Raw genomic sequence first — 25,906 nt, 5'->3', positions numbered from 1 at the left:
AGGCCCCAGCTGAGTGTTCCCAGCAGCGGATTCGCCGTCGCGACACGCGAGTCGCGGGTCGTGGCCATGCAATAGCTTTTCGGGCACCCCTGCTACAAGTTCGAGGCATGGTAGTCATTAGGCTCCAAGCGTGTGGAACTGGGCTGACGACCCCTACCCCTGTCCATTGCTCGAGAACCGAATTGTTGGGTGCCGAAACAAGAGATTTGTGGATTTCATCAGCGAAGCTATCGACATGTGCCGTGCAATTATGAGGGCAAAAATGGATATCTGCCCGATATCTGCCCGATATCTCAGTTCCTCGTCAGCCCTCCATCGCCCAGCACAGTAACACATGACAGCAATGCACGTGACACACTACTCGCCGCTGGCGGTGAATTTGGGGACAGCTCTGCAGTATGCCATATCTCGCAATAGGTCGCTAGCCAGCACGTCGATGACACCCGGCTTGGAGTCTTCAATCCCAAATGTAACAAACAATTCATCATCCATATAGCCATGATACTTCTGACCATGGGTTTTCCAACTCATGCTCGTAATGTAGAACATTTCGGAGTGGCCAGCTGGCAGCTGCCGGCCCTCCCACTGCACGGCCATGGTCGCCTCGGTCAACATTTGGCGTCCCTTGACCCAGAAAGGTTTCTTAGCGATTCCGTGCACCGCAAAAGGAGCTTGTTGTTGGAACAGGACCACATACGGCTCGTAAACACCATGCCACTCATAGAAGGACTTAAAGTGGAATATGTGCATAATAAACGTGTTCTCCGGACCCGGCTTGCACGTAGGATCGGTACGCTTGCACATGGTCACGGACAGCGAGTTCGTTGCCTGACGAATGGCTTCATACTTGGAACCAATCACTGGCATGTATCTGGCTAGACAGGCATCGTCAGATTCCGCAGCCTGGGGGGCGAGGTTCTGGCCCACATGGCCGTTGGAGTCCACAGCAGCAAAGACACGGCGGGGGGACAGACTATGGTGCACATAAAGGTTGTGCTCCAAGTCCCAGAAGACAAAGTAATTCTTTTCAAGCTCCCCAAGTGGTGGCGGTCGCTGGAGTTCTTTGGGCTCAGTGAATCGATGAGATATGGTCGATTCGACGGCATAGTCTTCGAGAAGCAGTCGTAGGTCTTGGATCCAGACACCCAGACAGGTATATTCCGAATGGGCACCGTACAAGATGTAAGGTGCATCTGGCCCGTGTACGACCCTGGCGTCACGAGGCCCCGGTTCGAAGTTGAGATAGGCCAGAGCACCTGTGCAATGAGGCTCGTGGATCGTCAAGGGCACGGGCAATGGCACTTCGGCACAGCTCAGAGCGCTGTTAACAAAGCCCGCGTTGCAAGTCAGCTCCTTGAGAGGCCCATCGCCTTCTTTGAGGCTTGCTCCCGGATGGGCGATAATGATCCATTGGTCGTACTTTATAGGGTGTGGAATAATGGTTGGGTTGTATGCTTCAACGCCGCCAAAATGAATCGGAATGAACTGTCCATTGACCGAGGAAAGCGAGCTGATTTCATTGTACACGGACTGGTAAACAATCGGCTTGCCATCATCGTCGACATCAGGTGTCGGTCCGGGAGGAATGGGCAGGTGTCGGCTATCCTTGCTATCTGCACTCAAAGGTTCGTGATCCCCGTGTTCGGCGAAAGCCTTCTTCTTCCACATGCGACCGAATTGGTTGTTCTCAAGCTTCTGTGCTGACTTGTGACTGCTCAGGAGCCAAACGACAAAAAGAAGCGGACAAAGGAGCAAAAGCAACTTAGGTATTGCTCTAACCAGCATTGTGAAGGGTCGAAAGGAGTCGCGCTAACCCGAAAGTCGGTATCCTTAGGCAGCGGACTGAGGCATACATGGGATGTAAGGGCCAAATTGACAAGACTTTGCAAAAGGTAGAGCAGCCATTCAGCCTGGCGTTTGGACTGATGGACAGGAGACTAGTAACAGCAATACAAAAAGCAGTTTCCTGTGGCCAAGGTTCGATGTAAATAAAAAATTAACTTCCAGGTATAGGAAAGCCCCGACAAGGCCGTTCTAGAGACACTTTATGAGGCGAAATGTGCACGTTGAGGGGCACGAATTCTAGGGCAACATAGGGGAGGCAACCAGTCACAACGGCCCGAGATCGCCATGGCATGGGCGTGCACCCCCCCTCCCCCCCAAAGAGTGCTTAGCCAGCCGCCCACAACAGGGGCCGATGGCCCTTGGGCACTTGGCTGCCCCCAATGTCAGGCACTGCTAGGTTCAGGAGATACGCTTCCCAACGCCTCCAAGTCGGCTAGCTGGTAAATGCGCCATCCTTGCGGAGCCTAGGGGCTTGATTGTCGCTAGGCTGTAAGACCTGGTCTTTAAGCTGCGAAGTCATAACTCCTGCTGCAACGCTACAGCTGTCAGAGTACCTCGGTAGCGGGTAACCGATATTGACAGTAGCAAGATCGACTTGTCAGGATTCTTTCGCCTATCCACTGAAGTCAAGATGTCAGACCCGCGAGGCGTGCGAGACGTTATCTTGACAGCGATTTCTATATGGGTACCGCTGTCAGTGCCTGTACCACTGTCTTTCCTTTATAGTATAATTCAACCCCGAACACTCCAAAGGTTGACTCAAAAACCCAGTAGGGTATTCTACCAACCAAAGACAAAGCGCTTCAATGCCAGAAAAGCCACATCATATATACAAAATAGTCGTAGAACTCTTTCATGAAAACTTTCACAAGAGTTTGCGTAGTTGTTGTATGTGCTGAAGTGATTGCGTTTGACCCATGGATTCGACCGTGGCAGGTATCACGAGCAGCCTCTTTGCGCTGTCGAGTCAGGTTATTTTCGGCGCGACGCTTCTGCTGCTGCACCTGCATTTTGGGCGAAGGAGTCTGCTGCTCTCATCGAAGTGAGGTGTTGAAGGATTCAAGCCGTTTAGTCAGTGTTTTACGTGTACTGGGTGCTTTTTTCAAGCCAGCCCAAGTTTCCCGTCAGACAACGGATCGGCTTGGATGCTTATATTTCGCCATATTTTCACTGTGCAGCGTCCAACTCCTCCATTCGTAGTCCTTCCAGCGTCATGACTTCATCATTTGAGCCTCTGGCGAATTCTCAGTCAATTGGAGTCTCCTCGTCAGATGGCCCGTTTCACTCGTCTTCCTCGCGCTTGAATCATGACCCCCGCGGTTGTCACCCTGGTGTAGCCAACTCATCTCACGCATCTAGCGCAGCAAGAAATGGTTCTTCTTGGGTAGGCTTACGGGCTCCAAGCGGAGCTCTGCCACCAACTTGTTCTGCTCCAGAAAGCCGGCGTTCGTCGGGAGGCAGCTCTACGGCTGCAGCACGGTCGGCAGCACCCACAGGACTCATAACGCCGATCAGACCTTGGTCATCGACCCTGAGCGGGCGCTTCTTATCCTCGATCTTCTTGGCAGCAACCAGCTTGAGTTGGTCTTCCTCTGGTAGGGAGTCGAAGAAGGCGGTGTTGGAATCCCACAACTTGATGCACTCCGCATTCCAATTACACCTCTCCACTTCGTCATAAATTGGATGCTTGAATCTTGGGTGGTTCGTGGGCCATGACGAGGCGTGGAAGTGATGTCGAACCAGGGCGCCCTTACCAGCATGAGTCCCGGAATCTGAGTGACCAGTGCCAGCAGCGAAAGCTTCCGCGGTTAGCACTAGGATACCAGCAACGACCTTGGAGTCCAGTATGCCATGGAACTCGTTCCAGGTAACCTCTCGTCCTGTTTGGACGGACATCTCTGTCAATATCGCCGTCGTAAAGGCGGACGGACCTGTACCGACGAGCACATCATCGAAGTCTAACTTGATATCCGAAATCGGCTTGCCCTGCTGTTTCGAGACTCGGTCTAGCCATTCAATGATATTTTCAATTAGTCTCATCATGACTGACAGCCTTGGTTTGCCCATAAACGTCCACTGGACAAGCGACTGAGCCTTTTGGCCTAAGATAGGATGGTCCTTGAACTCTGGCATGTCGGTCTCAACTCCAACAACTAGGTCGAGCTCCTTCTCGTTGTAGCGGTTCGGAACGAAGAGTTCAATAGGTTTGAGGCATTCTACATCAATGTCGGCATAGAGGCCGCCCTCGACATACATAACAAGATATCGGAGGAGGTCAGCCTTAATAATTTTGGCGTTCAACGTTTGGTAGACATGAACAATGTCAGGTCGATCGAGGCCGGTAGGGCCGAAGTGATGCTTTACGTAGCTTAGACTGTTCTCATCGGTGAGAAGCTCGTATCTATGCATCGGGTTTTTCCTGGTCCACGTACGGACTCTGGCGGCATCCTTGGGGTCGAGACCAGCTGCGTCCGTCTTCCACGTTTGCCAGATCTTCCGGGGAAATTCACCCCCAACAGGGCGGTACGATCTGGTTCCGAATAGCTTATGAAATAACACGAAAACCATAATAATAACCAGCAGAACCGGAATTCTTTGGACGTGTCTTGCACGGGGCTTCGCCAAGGATCGTTCAAACGACTGTGCCGCCATCACTGCTCTGATCTAGAGGCTTGTAGCCAGTGGAGGGCGGCAGGCAACATGCGCTGTTCACTTTCGTGAGTTGTCTAGTTGGTACAAATTGCTTAGGGGTTATTGAAAAGGGTTGGTTAACCTGTTGGGCAGTCAGTAGCCCTGAATTTTTCTTCCTCGTGAATCTCAGGCTGGACAGTATAACTCGTGAACATGAGTCTCGGCGAGTCAGCGGATGGCACTGTGCGTCTTGCGCATCTATGGTCCACCGGAAATGTATCGCGTGAATCCTAGATCCTGGAGATGTACTTTACTGCGTCTGTACTGTGCAGTACATACGGACAGCACCTCGGTGGACAACATAACCGTAATAACCTGTGAGGGGCAGCGCTCTGCCTAGCCAGTGGCCCGAAGCTGATGAAGACATCGACCACATGCTCCGGAGATAGAAGCTACAACGCGATATCAATCCCCGGTATGACCTAGTCTACTTCCCGGTATCCCGGCCAAACCGTGGGCAGGAGGTGCTTTACGGAAGACTGATGCAAGGCTATAGGGGCGCTTGGCTACCAAAAAGTGTGACGTTTGCACAACCTCAGCCAGCCTCGAGAATAGGGTTCCAGACCGTTGGTAATCCATGTCTGTACTCCGTAACTTTATATGCATCAGACTAGTGGTAATTTCCGGACTTGCATTAGTCTGACGCTAATATCGTCTGATGCAAGCGATTAGGCGGCTTCCGGCACGTGGGATACCAGCCGTAGACCTTGTACAGTACATACTTACTCCGATAGGCTCTAAATCCAGAAGACTTTAACCGATTGACCCCTCCAATACTATTCACGGATTAGCCGATCTGCCGGCCGGCCGTACTAGTCTCATTTCAGGAGTCTCGCTAAGTCTATCATAAGTACTGAGCACGTATGTGTCGATCTTCTTTTCACCAGCCGGAATCCAGCTCGCATTGGCAGGCGACTTCTTCGTCATCTCAGCCTTCGCTCCCTGGCAATCCAGGGAAAGCTCGAGATTCCTACTCATTCGCACCGGGATTACCACCAACTCATCAGGGAATTGTGGAACCATCCTTTTCCGGCCTTTGCTGGTGGGTCAGGGATGTCCACAGAGCCACGTATCACAGATTCACAGCATGACGCATTTTGAGGTGTTCTCCTGGTTTTGAGCCTAAGGTTCCACGAACCCTTTGCCAGGTACGAGATGAGCAACATTGGCGATCTGGTGGCTCCAAAGTATAGATACGCACAGCTCGCCATTTCAATACATTGTAGTAATCCGTAAATCTGACCCAGGTAGCTTCACCGCCAGGACGGCTGATTCCTCAATGGCGGCGTCCAAAAGTGCAACGTATAAATTGGAAGGCGGTGGATATTTCGGCTATCTGAACCAGTTTGAGAATGAATAGCTTTGTACATTCAAAACCTCACTTCCAAAACGATCTTGGGCGGGGCTAAAAAACGAACCGGTTTAGAAAGAGCTTCGGCCCGAGGAGGTGGGTAAAGAAACAAATTTGGCGCATACGTTTCGTACGAGTACTGTGTAAGGGGGGAACTAAAGTCATGGCCCCGTCGTGGGCGAAGAAGGCGAGGCAACTTGAGATTGTGCTATTGAAAGGCTCCGCCCCGGTTTTGCAGTGGGGTACGGCGGGCCCATGGGATCCGCCTTCTGATGGAATTGTGTAGACTGAGATCCCACCCAATGCCTTGGCCGACCGCGTACTCAGGATCGCATCATACGTCGATAACCCATGCTACGAGTCAACGGCCTGGGACCGCCATCTGACTGTGGAAATGTGGCCCGCTTTCGAGCAGACTCTCAACTTTTGTCAATTACTGTAGAAAAACACTTTCAGGTGGGGGTACTCCCTAGTCGGTTTTCGCAGTTGTGTACTCGTAATTTAAAGAGGACTTTGAACTGGAGACACCCGATGCCGGTGCCATGATACGCCAATCCTTTGTGGCTGTAGTTAGATTGACTACATCTGTTGCACTGCCTTTGCTATCCGCCTTGTTTTGCCCATTGATACTTGTGGTAGGCCGACGGACCAGGCTAAGCCTGCTTCCCACATTTAGCACCGTAGGGTGAGATATGCATGGGAACATATCCAAGGCCCCCCTGGTATATTCGTTCAATTGAGAACTTCGCTAGTTGATTTGAAGGAAACACTAACCCGACTGAGGCGTGTGATGATTGAAAACAATTCTGCCATGCAAGCCACGGAAAGCTCAGCTCTTGAAGGCTTGCGTGATGGAAGTCAAACCCATTTGTGTTGTGGTGGCTTCTGGAAATGGTTGATTTCTCGCCCTGCCATAAAACTTCTACTCTGTCGCTGTTCCTTCAATCCTACTTCCCGTACCTGACGATCGATTGTCACGCCCACCCACACTCTTTTTCTTCTTCTTTTCGTAGCTTGACGATCGGTTGTCACGACCACACACACTCGTTTTTTCTTTTCGTAGCCACTTGTTGCTGTCGCCATGAAGGGTTTCAGCGTTATCCTGGCTCTTGGCTTGGCCGCCTCTACCGAGGCCGCTCGCCTGCCACTTTGCTCTGTGAGTGGTCCTGTCGGCGACCCAAAATGAACCAAGCTGACCATGCCAAACAGGCTGTGTGCTTGACAGATGCAATTGTCGCTACTGGTTGCAAGGCCAGCTCAACGGAATGTATCTGCAGCTCCGATGTGTTCATGTCCTCGGTGACTGAATGTGTTGAACAACGATGCGGGGACGACAAAGTTTGTGAGTCTTCACGATGTTGTTGGTACTTGTTGTCAATCGTGTACTGACCTCTCAAAGCCACGCTCGAGACTGCCGAACAGTTCTGCTCGGCCACAAACACGCACACGCAGCTGAAGAAGCGCGAATTCTCATCTGATAGTTCGATGAGTGAAGGGGAGGCCTCTGTTGCCAAGCGCTCAGACAACCCTGAGAACCCCGAGCTTGAAGCCAGAGGGTGGAAGGGCTGGTTTGGTTCCAGGTTCTTCAGAGGCAACAGAAATCGCCCTCACTGGGGATGGGCCGCACCTGCCACAACCACCACCGTCACTGCCACCGCTTCTCAGCCAACGGCCGAGCCAAAGCCTGTTGACTGGGCCCCCAACTTCAAGTCCGACACCAAGGAATGGTGGAAGCAACAATCCTCGGAATGGTGGGCCAAAAATGGGTTCGCCTGGTGGAAAGCCAACGGTTGGCACTTCGACGGTCCTAACTGGTACTCGGGTAAGAGTGAGCAGTGGTGGCAAACTAATGGTAATCGATGGTGGCAAGGTCCTCCACGCGGTTACAGGGGGGGCAACTGGCAGGGTGGTCGCCCATGGTGGCCTTCGGCTCCCGCAGCAACCCAAACGGAACCAGTCAAGCCCACTGCAACGCCAACATATACACCACCAGACAACCAAGCCTGGGAGAACTGGCCAGAGAATGACTCTCCTACTGGACCGACAGTCACGCCCACCACTAGTCCCTCATCCCCAGAACATACTCACACAGGCACACATCCAACATGGACTCCCTACACGCCAACAAAGCCAGTTCAGACTGTTGTCCCTACAGGCTTGGGCCCATGGTAAAATTGACGTGATTGGTTGAAGCCAGCAAAACGGGTGCCGGTGTCATGATGGGTACATGGCTTTCTTTCCTTTCTATAGAGATGTCAGGCGGGCGAGTCCTGATTTACTTTTCAACTTGATGGTCAGCATGGCTCGCAATCATCTGAATCTTACGTACATAATACCCTGCTAACTGGGGCGGCGTTGTCATGTCTCCATGGTCATGGATTTTGTGATCATCACCTACAAGGCCTTGACTTTGATTAATCTTTTCCATCTTCTCTCTCTTAGGCTGTCTGATTCGGTTTGCAATAAGTCGGGAGAGGTGCTACCGGCTGAGCAAAGCAATTTGATACCAGAGCCTGTAAGCACCAGTACTGGTCGAAAACCGCAACATAAATGGACTTTACTTCGTTCAAAATGGGCAGCATGTGTAGTTACTTTAACGTTGGCACATTCGAGGTTTCGACTCTAGTCACAGACCAAGTCTGATTAAACTCTGATTGATAAGACAATTGTCTTATCGGACGTATTGATAGAATGACAGCTGTTGGGGAACAACCTATGGAACGTGCTCCAAGAGCTCTATGTCATCATCTCTCTACTATTGACACGCAGTTGATACGAGGGAAATAAATCTCGTAAAAAAGAATTCATAGGGATACGGGGAATCGACAGTGTCTTCGCCACTCACCAATAGATACGAAGATCTGTCCGCATCAGGTCTTCTTAACAGATACTCGTGGATCACCATTTTCTCACTGACGGCGCCAACGGAAAGGAGATATTGTAGATCAGGGTGAATTGCACCCACACATGCCGGCGTCAGGTCCCTAGGCTCTACAAGTGCATGAACAAAAGCTGGCTTTTGTTGAAGTGGGAATTGAATGCTGACAACGATGTCACAGCACGTGCATCTCTCGCAATGCTAATCACGTGATAAAATACCACGTGACTGCAAATTCCCCTTGTAGCCCTTGCTTGAGCATTTAAGGTGCGCAATCTCTGTCTAAATGTTCTATGTCTAACTTTTGTAAACAAGCCTCACAACAGGTGTCCCCCACCGGCATACGCTATCTTGAATAAGTCGGTACCCCTGAAACTGGCTGACCAGGACTTTGAAAAGAAATTCATTGGTCAAAAACCCTGGCTCCGGACCTGCAGGAAGACCCGAACTCCAGCTAATTAAGGTTGGCGAATGCGCCAGAAATCCAAGACCGCCTGTTATGGCGTCCAAGTCCATGACTGGGGGTTCTAGTCCAGTAAATACACGCACAAACCTGCTAAGTGCGGAAAGGGCCCCCCTGTCTGAGACGCCTTACTGCTTTGATCGTCATCGATACAATTACACGGCGTGCGCGATACTGACCCCATGAGATTTGGGCTGGTCCAGGACCCGGAACCTCGAAACACTGAAAACTGGGCCTCTTTCGGCGCCATATGGAAATCCCCATGGAATCTTCCGGTCCTGCTGAAATCTTGCTCGCTTACGAGGATAGTCGCGTTTGTGATAACCAACACAAGGATATTTTTACGAATCGATCGGTGGTAATGTGTGCGCGTGCCTTCAGCCGCCCCTCTCCTCCTCGAGGAGACCCGCTGTGGGTCCCGACTCGTGAGAAAAACATGTTCCTCGTAACATAGTATCGAACTAACCGCTGGACTATGTATCGCAACATCATATAGTCCAGACGGATGGCAAGAGACACGCTTCGTGGCTGGCGGTGACCCCTTTCGACACACATTCAACTCGATATAGTCACACTTTCGGTCAATCCCATCCGATACGTCTAGCGTGGTTCCGGTAATGAGATATTGCTGCTCAGGCCGGCTCGATCAAGCCATGGTTCGTTCACAGATTCAAGGTCAAGAGTGATTTGAACCCCTGGCCTGATCTTCTCTGACTTGAGCTTTGGATTTCTCGAACTCCCTATTCCTCTCCATCACTTGTCTCAGCGTATCATCATTGAGTCCGGTTTTCATCGTCCAGATCTCAAAATGGGAGCGTCCACATATACCGCCAAGGTCAAGCGTGTCTGCTGCATTGGTGCAGGCTACGTGGTAAGTAATATGCACTGAGCAGTACTTTAGTCGGGAGATGAAGAATAGTCGTCTGATTCTGTGTCACAGGGAGGCCCCAGCGGAGCCGTAATTGCCAACAAAAATCCCACCGTACAAATCACCATCGTCGACCTGAATAGCGAGCGAATCCAAGCATGGAACTCGGACACTTTACCCGTGTACGAACCCGGCCTGGCTAGACTTGTCAAGACAGCACGAGATGGTATCCCAGGTGTTCGCAAGCCCAACTTATTCTTCTCCACCCAGGTTGATAAAGCCATCGCGGAAGCCGACCTGGTATTCATAGGAGTAAACACGCCCACCAAAACACGGGGTTTAGGAGCCGGTCGAGCCTCGGATCTGGGATGGCTCGAATCGGCGACTCGACGCATTGCCAAAGCGGCAGAGCGCGACCTGATTGTCGTTGAGAAGAGCACGGTTCCTTGCAGGACTGCTGCAAGTATTCGAGAGATATTAATTGCAAACGGCAAGCCAGGCGTGAACTTTGAGGTCTTGTCCAACCCGGAATTTTTAGCTGAAGGAACGGCCATCAAAAACCTGCTGAATCCCGACCGACTCCTCATCGGATGCCTCCAGACGGACGCCGGATGGGCGGCTGCTAGACAGCTGGCCGAACTCTATGCGACATGGGTTCCTCGCGAACGAATTGTGACCATGAATCTATGGTCTTCGGAACTGGCCAAATTAGCTGCAAATGCCATGCTGGCACAGCGGATCAGCAGCATCAACGCCATCAGCGCCATTTGCGAGGCTACCGGAGCCAATGTCAACGAGGTCTCTTATGCCTGCGGCCTCGACAGCCGCATCGGACCCAAAATGCTACAAGCATCGGTCGGCTTCGGCGGTTCGTGTTTCAAGAAGGACGTCCTTAATCTCGTGTACATTGCTGAGAGCCTGAACCTTCCTGAAGTGGCGGCTTACTGGGAATCGGTCGTCCAAGTCAACGAATATCAGAGAAGCCGCTTCACCAAGCGCATTGTCACCTGCCTGCACAATACGCTCAACGGCAAGAAGATCGCCGTGCTCGGCTTCGCCTATAAGAAAGACACGGGCGACACACGAGAAAGCACAGCTATCACGGTTGTCAACAATCTTCTGGCCGAGAACGCCCAGATCAGCATTTACGACCCCAAGGTCACCGAGTCCCAGATCATGCGCGACCTAGGTGAGAACAACGACCTGGAAGCTCTGAAATCATCTGTCAAGGTTCACACCAACCCATACGACGCCTGCGACGATGCACACGCCGTAGTCATCCTGACGGAATGGGACATGTTCAGCAACAAGACCCCGGCCGTCGTGTCGCTCGAGACCCCCAAGAACAGCGGCCTCGGGCTCCAGCTACAGCTCCCCCCGACCCCTCTCAGTTCCGTGGCCGACGAGGAAAGAAGTCGTTCCGCCAATGACAGCAACAATCACGACAATGGCTCGCAATGTTCTCGTTCCTCGTCGTCTTCTCCTGCCGACTCATCACCGGGTTACTTCGCCCATGCTGCCAGTCCCTCGGCGGGCAAAGCCGACGGCTGCAGCCTTGTGGTTTTGTCCCCCAACGAGGCCAAACAACCCACAAGCCCATTCCTGTGGACTCGCCCATCTTCACCACTCATCGTGGACGACGAGTTACCCAGCCGCTTGGACTGGTCTCGGATCGCAGCCGCCATGCAACGACCCTCATACGTGTTTGACGGCCGGAATATCATCGATGCGTCCAATTTGGAAAAGCTCGGTCTAAGGGTTGAGGCTGTTGGGGTGGCCAGCTCCTGGAAAGTCGAAGCCGCGTCTGTCTGAACGCGGCCGATGCCCGGTGAACAAACACTCGTTGCTTTTCCGACGTGATGCGGACATGGACGTAACTGTTATTCAAATGTATAAAATAGGGGCATAGACAGGATTTATTTAACTTGTCAATCGAGGGCAAATCAAGCTTAAAATCTAGGGGGTGAGCACAGCTCTGGCCCCTCGAATGTGTTTCCTCTCTCTTCTCTTTGGCGAGTGGCGTGGGGGGGGGGGGGGGGACAGATACCAGGAGGATGCAAGACTGTTGGCCATCAAGAAATATCATCCACCTACCTGTCTGTCTCCATACCCATATAGGGACAGGTAGGGGAATGGCAAATACAATTGAAAGTCATTGATGAAACACACTTTACTCCTTGGCATGAAGAACCCTGCTGACATCCATTCATCACCTGCCTTCGACTTTGTCTCCTCCATGCGTTTCTTGCTCAATGCCGCTCGTGCCACCCACCGTGTAATCTGAAGTTGGGAGCACCAGTCGATGGAGCGAGGGTCAACAAGGAAGTCGGTTTTCCACTTGTTTCAGTCACGACATTGTCCTCGTCGATAAGTTCATGGACGCACCAGTCCTTTTCTGCGAATGGTATAACAAATCCAAGCAACCAAACTACCCAAGTGGAGAGAGAACTCAGCAAGGCAACCCAACTGGAGATTCCAGGAACGCGCCGAGCTCCAGGCGCTTGGAGGATGGAAAGGAAGTCGATGCCACTCTATCGTAATACTAAATCCCTGACATCCTTGACCTACGCTACACCCCCTTGCTAGCACGTTGATGACAGACCACGCATTGGCTATATGTACTCAGGAGCCTCTCTAGTCGCGGCACACGTTTTCACTGCAATTTTCCCTCGGTGCTGCATGCTTCAACCTCATCTCGATCAACCACGTAGATATTCAAATCCGAGCTCATATTGGCCATGATGACACATTGTCACCACACTTGGTGTCATCCGGATGGACCAGTGCAGGATCCCGAGGTCACCGCAGATCAGGGACTGAGACGCTGCTTTTTTTGACTATCGAAATATATTAGGTATGGTAATGGATTGACGCCGGTCGGATGGTCGGTGTAGGGTGGGACGATATGACAACACGGATGAATTGATGGATGGAAAAGTATGCATTACGATCCCTTATTGCTGCAATGTAGTACACAAAATCGATCGCTTCTGGATGACAAATCCACAATCTGATCAAAATCTATAATTCCATCATCAATTTTTATCCAGAGCGCTTCGCCGTCTGCGTGTAGGCCCATGCGCCTCCCAAGGCCATGCAAACGCCAACAGTCTCGACTAGACTCAAAATCTTCCCAGTCGACGCCCAGCTTATGCCAATGATGAGAATTGTCTTGACCTGGGAGATGACATTGAAGGTCAAGGTCGAGGTGCGGCCAATGATAAAGAACTGCGACAAATTGAGTAAGCTGGCCACGAAGCCGGAACCAAAAAGGGCGAGGGAGACGCTCGAAGACACAGTGCTAAAATCAGGGACGGTGTCCACCAAGGGCGCAACCAGTAAAAGAAGCACGACAGACACTGGAGCCTGGTTTAGGAGTAGCTGAGGTGGTGAAAGGTTGAGTTCCTCGATTTTCTTGCCGATCCACACTTGGTAGAGGGCCGTGACTGTGAAAGCCGCGATGGCGACAACGGTTCCCGTCGCGTTGGTGTGGAAGCTCTTGGCCGTCACCAGTGCCACGCCGAAGCAGGTTATAACAACGGCAAGGAATGCAGCTGAGGTGATTCTCTTGCGAAAAAGCACGTAGCTCAATGCGACCACGGTTGGTGTGGTCATGATCTTGGCGAGCTGGTAGAAATCGATGTCGTTCAAAGCAAGCGAAAGATTGCCCAGCAACAGGAAGCCCGCAAAGTAGATGCATATCGGGAGAACTTGGCGGATGGGGATACGTACGGCTTCGAACGCACGGAACGGTGGACCAGTCGACGCATACAGCAAGCTAGAGGTGGCGGTGAAATGCCATATCGCTATCGAGATCTGGCATTTGCCCAATTGAGGATCCGAGAAAACACTGTTGGTCAATGTTAGCGATAGCAGGCGGGAGGTCCTTGGTCAGGACAAAACTTGCATCTTGTTTAGAAACACAATAACGACAGTGCTAACCACATTCACCAGCATCCAGATCCCATCGAGATATTGCTGCCAGCGAGACTTGGACGGCGTTATATCGGTACTTTTCGGCTGGTATTCCAGATCCTCGCCCTTCTCGGTGAAAAGCAGAGGGACGTCAGGCTCGCTGTCTTTACCATCATAGGTGAATGAATCTTCAGAGGAAGAGTACGTTGGCGGGCAAGTAACTGTGGAATGCTTCGCTTCTGATGTCAAAGGAAGCTCACCGGATGATCTCGTTGATGGAAACTTCTGGAGAAAACTGCGAGGTTCAAGATGGAACGTCAGCCGACGCGACTCCTCGCCCAGGCCTCGAAGCGCGTAGTCCAAATCGTCGTCGAGGTTAAGGTCGCCCATGGAGCCGGTCATATCAATGACAGTCGTCTCCTGTGGTTGACGGGCGACAACAAGGTGCTGCTACAGATCAACGTCGCTTGTGATGGACAAGAAGTGAAAGATGATCTAGCACACTCCAGGCGTCTGTAGCACAGGCTGACTCCCACCGTGGAAGTGGGTATGGCTGACTCTAGTGCAATGTTGAGCACAAAGAAAGGTGTCGATGATGGTATGTCCGTTCCTGGGCCACTCAAGGCGCCGAAGCTGGAGTTTCAAAGTAATGCTTCCGCGCGGCAGCGGAGGCTCGGCCAGAAAAGAATATGCGTGGTCGAGATCCTGGACGATCTGCCAATTCAGTTAGGCATCTTGAAACATTGAATGAGTGAGCGAGGACGGCCAGCTCGTCTGTCAAGAGTGCCACCAAATGAGGTATGATTGCGCGTGTACACTGTACAGTGATAGCCTCGCAACTCTGCCGTGATCTATAAACGGAGTAGCCGAGAAAGACTCCCCATGGCAAAGGTTTTCCTAGGCTTGAGACACAATTGCTTGTGCGAAGCAGCATCCAGGGTGGAGCTCTCAACGTGCTAGTTTCGTCCAAGCGGCGTCCCTGATCAGCCTTACAAGCACTTGACGATCAACTAGCTTGAGGAACAAACCTTGGGTCTCAATCTCATTTGCATCAACTTTCTTTTCGAGTGAGTCACTGCGTGGTAGGCTGGCTGGACTGACAGGCAGACGAAGCCAAATGTGGTCGGAACAATCAAAAAGGGGCTATACTACAACCGGTTAGTGGTTAGGTCGTCTAGGAACGATTGGGAATCCACCCCCTTATTAATAGTGCAATGCACGACCGGGGAAGTTTATGCAGCTTCGGAAATCGTTCCACGTGGCTTTTAAGCTAGCGAGGCCGAGGCGCCGTAGTTCAATCTGGCCCCTTGTCGCACTCCCTCGCCCTCAACCAAAAGCCCCCCAAAAACGCGCGGACAGCCTTCGGAGCCGGCCAAGCGAAAGACCCCTAGGACTGATTGGCAACCTAAAGCAGTGTTCTACTATCGTTCTTGGAACGGTACTCTTCCACGCAGTGGTCACTCCTTTGAACCTGTTAGGTCTGATTGTGGCGACGGTGGGCAGCGCAATTATAGCTCTGTTATGCTCGAAGCAAGCTTGAGGATGATGAAAGCATTGGCAGTGTGCGATGTATGATATCTTGGCGGGTACTTTTCAAATCGAGGCATTTTCCCCGTCTTGGGACATGTCGGCTCGCCGCAGGTCGTAGAAATCTAGATACATAGACCAATCAGCCACTCGAGAGTTTGACGGTTTTGACAGATTTCGGCAAATATCTATGCCAAGGGCACGATAACTGCAACGTGCGTTTGATATGACCAACCAAGACCACCCGGACGAAAGCGAGGAATTTTGTTTTCGATTTTTAGAGATGCAGACATCCAGTAAATTGTTTTGGCTTTCTCATTCCGTCAATATAATATCTAGTAGATTCGTCAGAGTCTAGTGCCTTTTCCCCAATGTGCCTGCGCCAAAGCTCGAAACAAATAATGAGAAGACCTTCCCAAGATTATATGATACATGATACATGAACTCCGAACATCCAGCACTAGTCCGCCCGCATCGGCGACATGTAAGTACCGTTCAAGCTCGCCACTTCTCTTAGCGATTGACACTTCGGACTGTTTGTCCAAAGGGACCGTTTCAGGGCTGTTCAAAGTCCACTCGGGTCCTGGACTGGTAGAGGGTCAGGCAACCATTCACCATGCCCTGTGCCTGTGAAGGAAGTAATTTCGTCAATGCTCTTGACTCGACCAGTGACATTAGCATAATTGCTCTCAAACTCGGTGTCGCCAATGAGCAGTCGCGGGATGTTCATCCGCGTTGAGAACACCACCCTCTCCGACTCTGGCTCTTCGCGGAATTTTGCGCCGGGATTGCCTCTGGTTGCAAGGTCGCCGGCGCGTCCTTTGCCGCTGCCATCCACAATATCACTGCCGCGACTAGAATTGCCGGCAGGTTTCGAGATGCCAACGTATGCTGGGAAGGGTGCAAGGCAAGTTATGTTGTATGTCCCGTGAGCGCACATTTCAGCGACACCAAGGTCGACGGCCAGTCCGTACGGAAGCATACTCAATTTGTGGAGAATCTTTTCGGCCCCTCGAAGGGACACTGCCCAACCTGCGAAGCAGAATCCGTAACCGGCCTTGTAGATGATGCGTGTTTGCGTATCGAAATCGGGGGCGCCTTCCCAATACCCAAGATCATAGGGTTGTAACATTGCGTCTCGTTTACTTGGTGGTGGGACTGTGAGATCCTTCCTGATGACCCAGCGACGAGTGTCGGAATGGTGCGAGTGGGCCGAACAGTGTCCGATCCACAGAATATCCCAGCCGTCGCCGTAGGGCGAGTACGACGGTCCCGTGTGGTTCATGAGCCAGCGCGTTCCACGAGCAAACTCGGTCATTTGGGCCTTGAGACTGACGTCCCAGTCTGCATCGTCCTCCAAAATCAAGGCTGAGCTGATGCGATTCTCCACCACCTTCTGCAACACGTTCAAATGGGCCCTCCATGCGCCGACTTCTGCAGGAAGCAGCTTCTCCATTCCATAGGGCTTTGCTTTCTCTGATATCGTATCACCACGTACCCCAGGAGAAAGTTTAAATGTTATGTTGGTGAGCGACGCTTGCACTGCAATGGCATCTCTCTTGTCGGTTCGCTCGGGTAGGTTGACCACAAACACTTCTTGAAAACCGAGGGTCGAGTTGGAGATGTCGTTCGAGTTGCCTAATGGCCCCTTGGCTTCTGCGACGCGATTTGTCGAATCGCCCGCAGGAATATTACTCTGCATCTCTACTTGTGCGGCGCTAGAGAAGGAGCCTGTCGTGTTGACGATGACCAGATGCAGGAATATCCCTGCCGCTAGTAGAGCAGAAATAACCATGAGGTACTGCTTCATGATGAATTCCTATCGACCGAAACGTTTGATACGGTCGCATATGTTCTCGATATTGTGCTCGAGGAAGATGAGGTAGGCCAGTAGGGTTTATAGACTAGGTTTCTGAGGGAGGCCTCTCTAGCAAGGGTGTGTAGGTAGAGCTGCTCAACCTTACTGCTCGAGCATCGATAGACGACGAGTAGGTCGTAATGAGGACATCAACTGAAAGCACGTCGAGAAGTTACAGCCTGGCGAAGTCGCAGGAGGTTCCCAAAATCCAGTTTTTGTCGGATTCAGCACAATGGAGAAGTATCGAGCGTCACTCTGGGCCCACATTCACACGCTGGTCCTACCCTTGAATCATGACTTGCCACAAGAGATACACAGTAGCCGCTCTTTCAGACGTTTGTCCAGCCGGACTGTTGGGCTATGTGGACCCAGGCTAGACCGCACTTGATCAGGGGTTGTGTGACAATCACGGTGCCGAGGTTCTGGCGAGTCCCTTGAGTCTCGACGCCGTATCGTCGAAAGCGTTGTCTCGCGAGTTTTACAGGGTGGCGCAGAAGCTCTCGCCCGCCGTGGGCAGCGTAATAGCAAGCTCGACCTGAACTTTAGATCTCGTATCCCTTCCTTTTCACAAGGCGTGCCGCGGAAGAAGTGATAAGGGATATGTCACGTGGGAGGTGATATCTAGCTTTGCATTGTGTTCTCTGCAAAACAAGAACAGTTCAATAATGCCGCCAAAGGGATTAAGCTAGGGAGACTACAGTCGGCGTCCACGCAAGCCAAGTCTTTCTGGGCTCGTGGAGGCTGTAAGATGCGCTCCTTGCTCAAGGTTTCGGCCCTCGTAATCATGACGCGACAACAGATAGATCATGCATGACCGGCCCGGAGCGAAGCCCCTGGAACGTGTATCGATAGAGTTCTCGGCACACGCGATTCAGCTGCCTTCCATGCAATTTACTAATCTACATCTGCGGGAAACCTAATTAGGAGCGCAATGTTAGTGATTTCCTAGTTTTGGCGCGTTTCTACACATGTGCTGGCGTTTCCGGAAAACACTCACCGGCCCAGATCAGCTCATGATGTTGCGACAGGGGCACGGGTACGTACAGTAGTACGGAAACCGCAGCCGTGGATAATGCATAACTGTGCTTGCTCAGTTCCAGAGATAGAATCACTCAAGCTCATTAATTTGTGTCTTAAGCTAGGCTTTACTAACTCTGGAAGAAAACCTGAGGATTCTCAAAATGTAAAACCTCTAAAGGCGTCATCGTGCTATTTGTCCTATACCCTTGCAAATTATAATGACCCGATTAATTACTACGTATATCATTAGCTGTTGTATAAATAAACTCCCGAATCTAGATAGATTGGGCTCCCCTCCCCTCCATAAGGCTGGCTGAGGAGTGTCTGGCCTCATGTTTTTATCTGTCTTGTCATGAATTTGTCTTTCGAGCTTGAGCATGACCGATAGATGATAAAACCAATGTTCATCACTTTCCTGTCCTGTGCCGTAGATTTATGGCTGATGCGCCTGTTGCTGAATTGGAAGTTTCCACCTCAGGGGTAGACCCTACAGTTCGGAGCTTGTCAGTGGCTTTGGCTGAAGGTGGATCTGCTTGACCAGCCAAGCCGTAGTTCTCCACTTCCCGGAAACTTTTCTTAGGCATCCTCCTCTCACACGTTTTGTACCAAGGTATAGACGGTACGAGCTGTCAATGGTAAGTTTCGTGCTGTATGTACTATTGGTTCTTTCTAGTTACCCTTTCAACAAAGTCCTGCGTCGCTAGCAACACTCTCAGGCTTGACCCTGACTAAACTCTCTCTCCCACAATCCCTTTGCTCTGTGGTATGGGATCTGGTCTCTCTTTCCCCTGCACCACGATTATTGCTCTAAATTATTCGACGCTGCTGGGAGAACATGTTGCCCGTCATGAAGTGGGCAAAGGGCCTCTTCCACGACCGACAAGATGTCGTTGAGTACAGGAGTGTACCTGGAGTGGATCATGGCGACGAGTTTGATGGCGATCAAGCAACGCTCTCGAGACCTAGTAATTCGCCGTCCTGGCAATCATGGCGATGCCTTGTCCGTCTATCTGTGACTGCTCGAGTCTCCATCTTCCTATCTTTTGTGCTGGTGGCCAGCTTGCTATATGTAACGCCTGCTCATCGGGTGGCGCTGTCAACTTCTGATTCCACTTCTTCGTCCAGCTTCTTTCACCTTCTCATCCCAGCAACTTCAAGCGGGGCCGGATTGTGCAAGAACATTTTCAGCGCTGCAGCTCTTGACTACCCTACACCCAGACTCATCAACTGGAAAATGCATTACTCGGGCGGAGACCGCTTTGGCGGACTGCATATTGCCAAAATCACGGGGACACTGGACTATCTGAAGTCCCTAGGCCCTGAATCAGATCAAGAATTGGTCTTGATGGTCGATGGATTTGATATGTGGTTCCAACTACCTCCTATCGTACTTCTCGACCGCTACCAGCGCATAATCAATAGACACAATGACCGTATACGCCGCCGTCTGGGCCGAGCCATGGACAGAGAAGGCGTCAAACAGACAATCATCATGGCTGCCCAGAACATGTGTTGGCCGCAAGACAACTCGGAGCCCATCTGCTATGTTGTCCCTGATTCAGAACTGGCCCACGACGTCTATGGCAACGTGACTGACACGGATTCTCGCCACGCACGTGCGCGTTGGCTGAATTCAGGCTTTATGATGGGCCCTGTGGCCGATGTATACAAGCTTCTGAAGGCAGTGCACAATGTTGCTCTTCAGAATCCCAGCCGAGGGTCCGATCAGGCATCCTTTAACGACGTCTTTGGCCAACAAGAGTACTACCGAGAACTTGTGAGAGAGCGACATCTCGCGACACTGCAGCGTTTGATAGCACGTGTGAACAGGGTGTTTGGTCTCGAGGACGAACGCAGCAAAATGGTCCTCAGCGCCAACTCAACCCTCTTCCCTACCAGCGACACAGCAAATTCAGACGACTACGAGTTTCATCTCGGTCCGGACTATCTAGGAGAGCTCACCATGACTATCGATGGCAGACCTGAGGATCTAGCTTGGCATTCTCACTCCAAGCCCGAAGATGCAGCCAGATGGTCAATAGAAAAGGGCATTCCACCTCCAGTACGTGTCACCAACCTACCAGATGACATCGCACGTGCCGTACCTCCTTTTTCCATCCCGAAGGCCTGGAAGAGTGCCAAACACAATAACAGTACCCAGACCGATGACGATAACGATGATGAACGCACTCGTGAAGAAGCCACCCTCGCACAGCGGTCCTGGTCCAGTGTTCCGCTTTATACTCATCTCTATACCGGTGTTGTTCCGTCCACGATCCACTTCAACCTCCCCAAACACAATATGAATACCGACTGGGACAAGATGTGGATGTTCCCACGGCTCCGAGAGCAACTCAGCGCGCGGGTGCTTGCGCCTCGAGCCCCTGTTGCCGTGATGCCAGAACAAAAGGGTATCCGCCGGCAGCGGTGGTGGAGCTCCATTGACAGCAAGGGTGGCATGATGGCTGAGAACGCCTCAACTCCTCTATGGCTGAGCTGGGAGACTCTATGCAATTCAGACGAGATCGAAAACGAGGTTTTCCGCGATAAGAAGGGTCCGTGGGTCGATCCGCGGTCCGCAAAGCCTTGAAGCACCAACTGCAGCTGCGGTGTTATTTTTTTTTTAACGGATTTTCACAGCTGACAAACTTATGGTCCACACTGGAAGCTTTCTGGAGTTATGGGTGCTGTTTTGCTGGTCAAACCAGGAGCGTTCGGCCCTTTTCCTGTTTTCGGGTCATGGCGACCCAAAGTGTAATCCAACCACGTTTGAAGGCATGTTAGCAAGCCATTTCATATCACGTTGTCGTAATTGAGAGATATCAAAGGGACGTCATCAAAACAATCCCAAGCATAGGAAATTTGAAACTCCATCAAAAACGGGGATTGAATTCCAATCAAAGCGTGCTATCTGGCACTCGTTGTTCAGACCAAAACGCACATTGAAAAAGTAAAGCCAGTATCGTATCAGCCAACTTAAAAATAGGTTCGCGCTTGAGGAAACTGCTTATTGCAAAGAAATCACATATGCAAAATATTCTCATTCTGATACTAGAACCAATGTGCTCCGAGAGCTGTTAGTGAGTGGTATAAGTCTACCCTGAAGCCGCTTCCAATCCGAAATGCATCAACGCCCGCTGCCTAGCCGTTTCCATCATGACTACCGCTTCTCCAAGACACTGCTATTGTCCAACAAAACGTTGTACAAGTACTGTGCAGCCTTGGTACTTGGCTCGTCGAATAGCCTAGTGCAAATTTCTGCGATCCAGAAAGTCATAGGCACCAGGGCCAAATGTGGAATGAGAAAATTCACTTCTAACCCAAACGGGCCGTAATTGGGCAGAGTGAAGCGGTTTATCCATGCAGGTGCCATGTCCATGTGGGCCCCGCGTACCCGGCCTACTGCGGCGTAGAGTCGATCACCAATTGCCCAGTGGATGGGTCCATGAACTAGGTAGAAGGCATATGAGATTCGGCCTAGGTACTGGCAGAATGATAGCTCGAGGAATCCTTTAAGAGAGGGCAGTCGGGGTATGGCAGCCATGATGAAAGTCGCACCAACCACGCGGTAGAAGTTGCGGAAATCAAAGACGGCTTGCGGCTTGAGAAATGAGAGATAGTACCATCCGGGAGACTCCTTTAAGTGCTCAATGTCGCTGCTGGAGCAGGGAACTCCGCTCAAGTAGACGCCGGCTAGGAACAGAATCAGAAAAATCCGGCCTCGCCACCGTTCGAGCCGATAAAACAACGAGGGTAGATTGTTCCTTTGAGCGAGCAGATCTAGGTCGCAGAGAAGCAATCCTATGGCAAAGGCAGCACAATACCATCCATCCACGATGTAGAGGAAGTAGAAGGCCAGACCTGCCTCGCAACACAGGCGGGCATTTCTCGAGAAGCGCCCAAAGGCGAGTAGGGCGGTCCAGATGACGATGGAACCACGAAACTCCTTCGGAATGGTCCATAACGGGCTGTTGTATCCGTTCCACGGCTCATTCTCGAAGATGAAACTAAAATTCTTAAAGTCGCAGTACCACTTCCAGATCTCGTCCCTGAAGTTGGATTCGGGTGGGTCACTGAGGTTGTCGGTGTGCCGAAGGCCGAAAACATGCCACAGTGTGATCCAGATGAAGGTGGTCGCAAGGATGGGTAGATAGAGTCGCAACCATCGCCGGAACATAGCAGATCCCAGGTTTTCGGCCATCTGGAGTAGGTCCCCTGCGTGGATAAACGATAGTGATTTGTGAGACAGGACGTAGCCCGAAGTCACGAAAAATATGGGGACGGCTGCGTGCCCACCTGTAAAGAGAAGACGAATTCCAGGAAACCCGACGCAATAGTACTGCCCGTTCCAGCCAAAGGCATCTCCCAAGATTGACTCGCTGCCTTCGACATTCGAGTGACCCCAGCCTTGATGGTGCAATATGTAGACTAGCAAGGCCGCAAAACCTCTGAGGCCATCGAGATACGCCGTGCTTTTCAATGATGTCTGCCTTGTTGGCCTGCGAGATCCGGGCCAGACTGAATGTCGTAGGAAATCGGTGAACGCAACGATTGTCTTTGCGAGCTTTGTGGTCACTCGATTTTCTAGCAGAGGGACCTCGGCGAGGCCCTTTTCTGCGAGTTCGCCATCGAGCGAGGAGCGAGACATTGGAGGTCAGAAGAACCTTGGTGGATTAATCTTGTTGCTGTCTTCAGATCAATGCAGGAAATTGGGCCTCGGGAATGTGATGGTTTGCCTGACAGATTTGGATCCCTCTGTGACGGGGTAAAAAGTTCGACTATTTTTCAATAACCATTCCCACTCAGCAGAGCCAGAAGATGAAATGGATGACTTAGACGTTCTTCTTTCCCTCAGTGAGATGCGAAAACAATGATGGCACGGGCACCAGCTTGTGTACGAGTACTGATACACAAACATAGTACAGAAGTTAGTGTCCATTAATTACCCTTAGCTCGCAGATCTCTGGTCTAGGCAAACAATCGAGGCCAAGCTGAGGTTCCAGGAGTGTCCGCCGAACAAGCCCACTTCTTTTCTCAGGGGAGGGCACTTCATGCACGCTAAACGACACGGTGTGGCCTATCTTGTCGCCCGGGCCGGAGTGGGTCCAACTATCAGAAGTTAGCCTCACAGCCTCTTATCAAGCAACGCACGCGACCGGGAAATAAAAGAAGCACCTTGCAGATGCTTAGAGTTCTGGCCCATCTTTGAGACAGAGCCAATTTTACGGAGCGTCCAATAGTTTGGAGAAACTGGAGCCCAATAATTCTTCTGTTTGGTCAAAGAATTTCCTCCCACCAGACGAGGGGAACCTCTTGCACCGAAGACAAGACAGACAGACTAAGGTATGCCGGGCCAAGCTAGGCAAGGGTTCCCTACCATGGGAAAGAAAACGGAGCTGAGAAATATCCATCACATCGCCCGGTCCACGATTGTTGACGCAGGCACTTCGATGGACCTGCAGAGTCTGACACTGAAGTAGTCGACGTTCACAGCTTCACCACCTGCCATTCCCTATTCTTCAGCTGTCAGTTTTTATGGTTATTTTGACGTCGCCATAACCATTGGTGGCACCACACCAGCAGAATGTCGGGCTTTGCTGCTAAGAAGCTGGTCGTGTTCGTCTGCCCGCTAATCGTCTTCGTGTGCATCATCTTAATTTTCGGTATCAACGATGGAAAAGTCGTTTATCAACCTGCTAGCCAACCAGACCTAGTCGCCAGAGTGCAGGACGTTCTAGTCGTCAACAACGAAGACCCAAACGTCGACAATATCCCAGAAGTGGAAGAAGTCGTTGAGGAGGACGGCCTTGCGCAACTAATTTCGAATCTGCAAATCGGTGACGACCAAGTTAAGAAGACCGCCGACAGCGCTGCCAGTGACATTGGTGATTTCGCCAGTGCAGAGTTCTCCAATGGCGATGGCGATGGCGATGGCCATGAGAACGGCACCGGCGACATTACCGATGTGGCCCCTATAACGACCGAACTCGACCATCGCGAAATTTTCTCTCTTTCCACCAAAAACCGCAAATACTTCCCTCTGAAATTTGGTAACCATATCGTATACAATCCCAACATCTTGCCACATCCCACCAAGCACGACACATGGATCATTGCCGGCCAGCACGAAGGAAGCTGCGAAAAGCATGTGGATCTGGAGGAGATGGTCTGCGATGCTATTTTCTGGGAGGATGTGTTGAGCTGCATCACCCCTCCTACGCTATTGCCCGTGGAGCCTTCGATACAAGGAACTTGCGAAGGGGATCTCGCCGTCTTGAATCTTCAGTATGGACCTCGTGATGCCCGGGTTTTCTATGGCCCGTCGGCGCCGTATATATTGTACGGGTCGCAATCGATCTTTACCTGCATTAGCATTTGGCTCCAGGATGTCCGTATGTTACTCGAGGACTTTCGTCTAGAGCAGCTTGCCTTGTCCAAAATCTTCGAGAGAGCAACCGAGGTCGAACGACCTATGCCATACAAAGAAATGGAGAAGAACTTCTTCCTCTTCTGGGACAGCCAAGAACAGATGTACGCTCATTACGACATCTTTCCAAATCGCGTTTTTGCTCAGCTCTCAGCCAATGGGTCGATCGGGCCAGACCTGGCTACTGCTGCCGAATTCAGCGACAAAATGTGCATGGCAAAGTATCTGCCGACCGTGGGCCCAGATCGCGAGTCGCTCCATCAAGCCACCAATTCTCTCTCGATCACGCTCTGCAAGCGTGTGGACTCTTCATGTGTCCCTAACGACTCTAACACCTTCATCATAACCATCTTCCACAAAAAGGTATCCAAGGACTACCATCCGGTCTACGAGCCCTATGTCATGCTTCTCCAACGTGATGCCCCTTTCGCTATCCACGCCATCTCTCAGCGGCCGCTGTGGATTTCTGGCCGCGGACCATTCACCAATGAGTCAGGCTCAATCCTCTGGAAGGATCAAGAGCCTCCTAAAGGACACACCGAGATGTTTTACATGACGAGCATGAGCTGGAAGAGCCATGTGCAAAAGTATCATGGCCATATTGATGATGATCTGTTTTTGGCATTCGGCATTGAAGACTCAAAAGCTGGTGCCGTCGACCTCAAGGCTGGCGATTTGCTACAAGATCTGGCGTACTGCGCAAACTAGGCTGACGAGTTCTCACTATCTCACGAGAAAATTGGATTCTCTAATATACGCCGATCGAGAAGCTCAATGGACGCCGTTGCACTTTTGAGTGATGCAGCGGCAAGTCTGATCAGCATACGAACATGGAGGCGCCACATTTCGTCAGAGAAACATTTAGCGAGGGAATTATTCAAAAAAGTTAAAAGAACTTGGAGCTTGTGAGGATAATTTGCCAGAGGGCCTACACCAGGCTGGCACTGAAGTCAAGCTCCGGTCGAAGCTTCTTGCTTGCAGTGCTTGAGAGTTCTTCAGAGCTCACTTGTACATAATAGGCCGTCAAAGACGGCGCGATTGCAGGACGACGGATGGAATCCAG

The 25,906-nt window shown here is 51.4% G+C and overlaps 9 protein-coding genes across 9 annotated transcripts; 4 read left to right on the top strand and 5 right to left on the bottom strand.

The window, feature by feature from the left end:
* Positions 1-357: 357 nt before the first annotated feature.
* On the bottom strand, positions 358-1,785 carry A1O9_05668 (uncharacterized protein; the record flags this gene model as incomplete). The annotated part of the gene is made up of 1 exon (XM_013404884.1): positions 358-1,785. One exon carries the CDS (start codon positions 1,783-1,785, stop codon positions 358-360), a length of 1,428 nt encoding a protein of 475 aa, XP_013260338.1.
* Positions 1,786-3,192: 1,407 nt separating this feature from the next.
* Positions 3,193-4,497, bottom strand: A1O9_05667 (uncharacterized protein; the record flags this gene model as incomplete). Its single annotated transcript, XM_013404883.1, has 1 exon — positions 3,193-4,497. The coding sequence occupies one exon, from the start codon at positions 4,495-4,497 to the stop codon at positions 3,193-3,195; it is 1,305 nt and encodes a 434-aa protein (XP_013260337.1).
* Positions 4,498-6,968: 2,471 nt separating this feature from the next.
* A1O9_05666 (uncharacterized protein) lies at positions 6,969-8,059 on the top strand (the record flags this gene model as incomplete). The annotated part of the gene is made up of 3 exons (XM_013404882.1): positions 6,969-7,043; positions 7,097-7,229; positions 7,287-8,059. 3 exons carry the CDS (start codon positions 6,969-6,971, stop codon positions 8,057-8,059), a joined length of 981 nt encoding a protein of 326 aa, XP_013260336.1.
* Positions 8,060-10,036: 1,977 nt separating this feature from the next.
* On the top strand, positions 10,037-11,908 carry A1O9_05665 (UDPglucose 6-dehydrogenase; the record flags this gene model as incomplete). Its single annotated transcript, XM_013404881.1, has 2 exons — positions 10,037-10,099; positions 10,169-11,908. 2 exons carry the CDS (start codon positions 10,037-10,039, stop codon positions 11,906-11,908), a joined length of 1,803 nt encoding a protein of 600 aa, XP_013260335.1.
* Positions 11,909-13,138: 1,230 nt separating this feature from the next.
* On the bottom strand, positions 13,139-14,413 carry A1O9_05664 (uncharacterized protein; the record flags this gene model as incomplete). Its single annotated transcript, XM_013404880.1, has 2 exons — positions 13,139-13,912; positions 14,048-14,413. 2 exons carry the CDS (start codon positions 14,411-14,413, stop codon positions 13,139-13,141), a joined length of 1,140 nt encoding a protein of 379 aa, XP_013260334.1.
* Positions 14,414-16,103: 1,690 nt separating this feature from the next.
* A1O9_05663 (uncharacterized protein) lies at positions 16,104-17,348 on the bottom strand (the record flags this gene model as incomplete). Its single annotated transcript, XM_013404879.1, has 1 exon — positions 16,104-17,348. One exon carries the CDS (start codon positions 17,346-17,348, stop codon positions 16,104-16,106), a length of 1,245 nt encoding a protein of 414 aa, XP_013260333.1.
* A 1,915-nt stretch (positions 17,349-19,263) lies between these two features.
* On the top strand, positions 19,264-21,006 carry A1O9_05662 (uncharacterized protein; the record flags this gene model as incomplete). The annotated part of the gene is made up of 1 exon (XM_013404878.1): positions 19,264-21,006. One exon carries the CDS (start codon positions 19,264-19,266, stop codon positions 21,004-21,006), a length of 1,743 nt encoding a protein of 580 aa, XP_013260332.1.
* Positions 21,007-21,576: 570 nt separating this feature from the next.
* A1O9_05661 (uncharacterized protein) lies at positions 21,577-23,064 on the bottom strand (the record flags this gene model as incomplete). Its single annotated transcript, XM_013404877.1, has 1 exon — positions 21,577-23,064. The coding sequence occupies one exon, from the start codon at positions 23,062-23,064 to the stop codon at positions 21,577-21,579; it is 1,488 nt and encodes a 495-aa protein (XP_013260331.1).
* Positions 23,065-24,000: 936 nt separating this feature from the next.
* On the top strand, positions 24,001-25,551 carry A1O9_05660 (uncharacterized protein; the record flags this gene model as incomplete). Its single annotated transcript, XM_013404876.1, has 1 exon — positions 24,001-25,551. The coding sequence occupies one exon, from the start codon at positions 24,001-24,003 to the stop codon at positions 25,549-25,551; it is 1,551 nt and encodes a 516-aa protein (XP_013260330.1).
* Positions 25,552-25,906: the final 355 nt, after the last annotated feature.

The sequence above is a fragment of the Exophiala aquamarina genome (assembly GCF_000709125.1).
Source record: "Exophiala aquamarina CBS 119918 chromosome Unknown aczIA-supercont1.4, whole genome shotgun sequence".
NCBI lineage: Eukaryota > Fungi > Ascomycota > Eurotiomycetes > Chaetothyriales > Herpotrichiellaceae > Exophiala > Exophiala aquamarina.
Note: the sequence above shows the minus strand (reverse complement) of the source record. Positions and strands in the feature narration are given on the sequence as shown.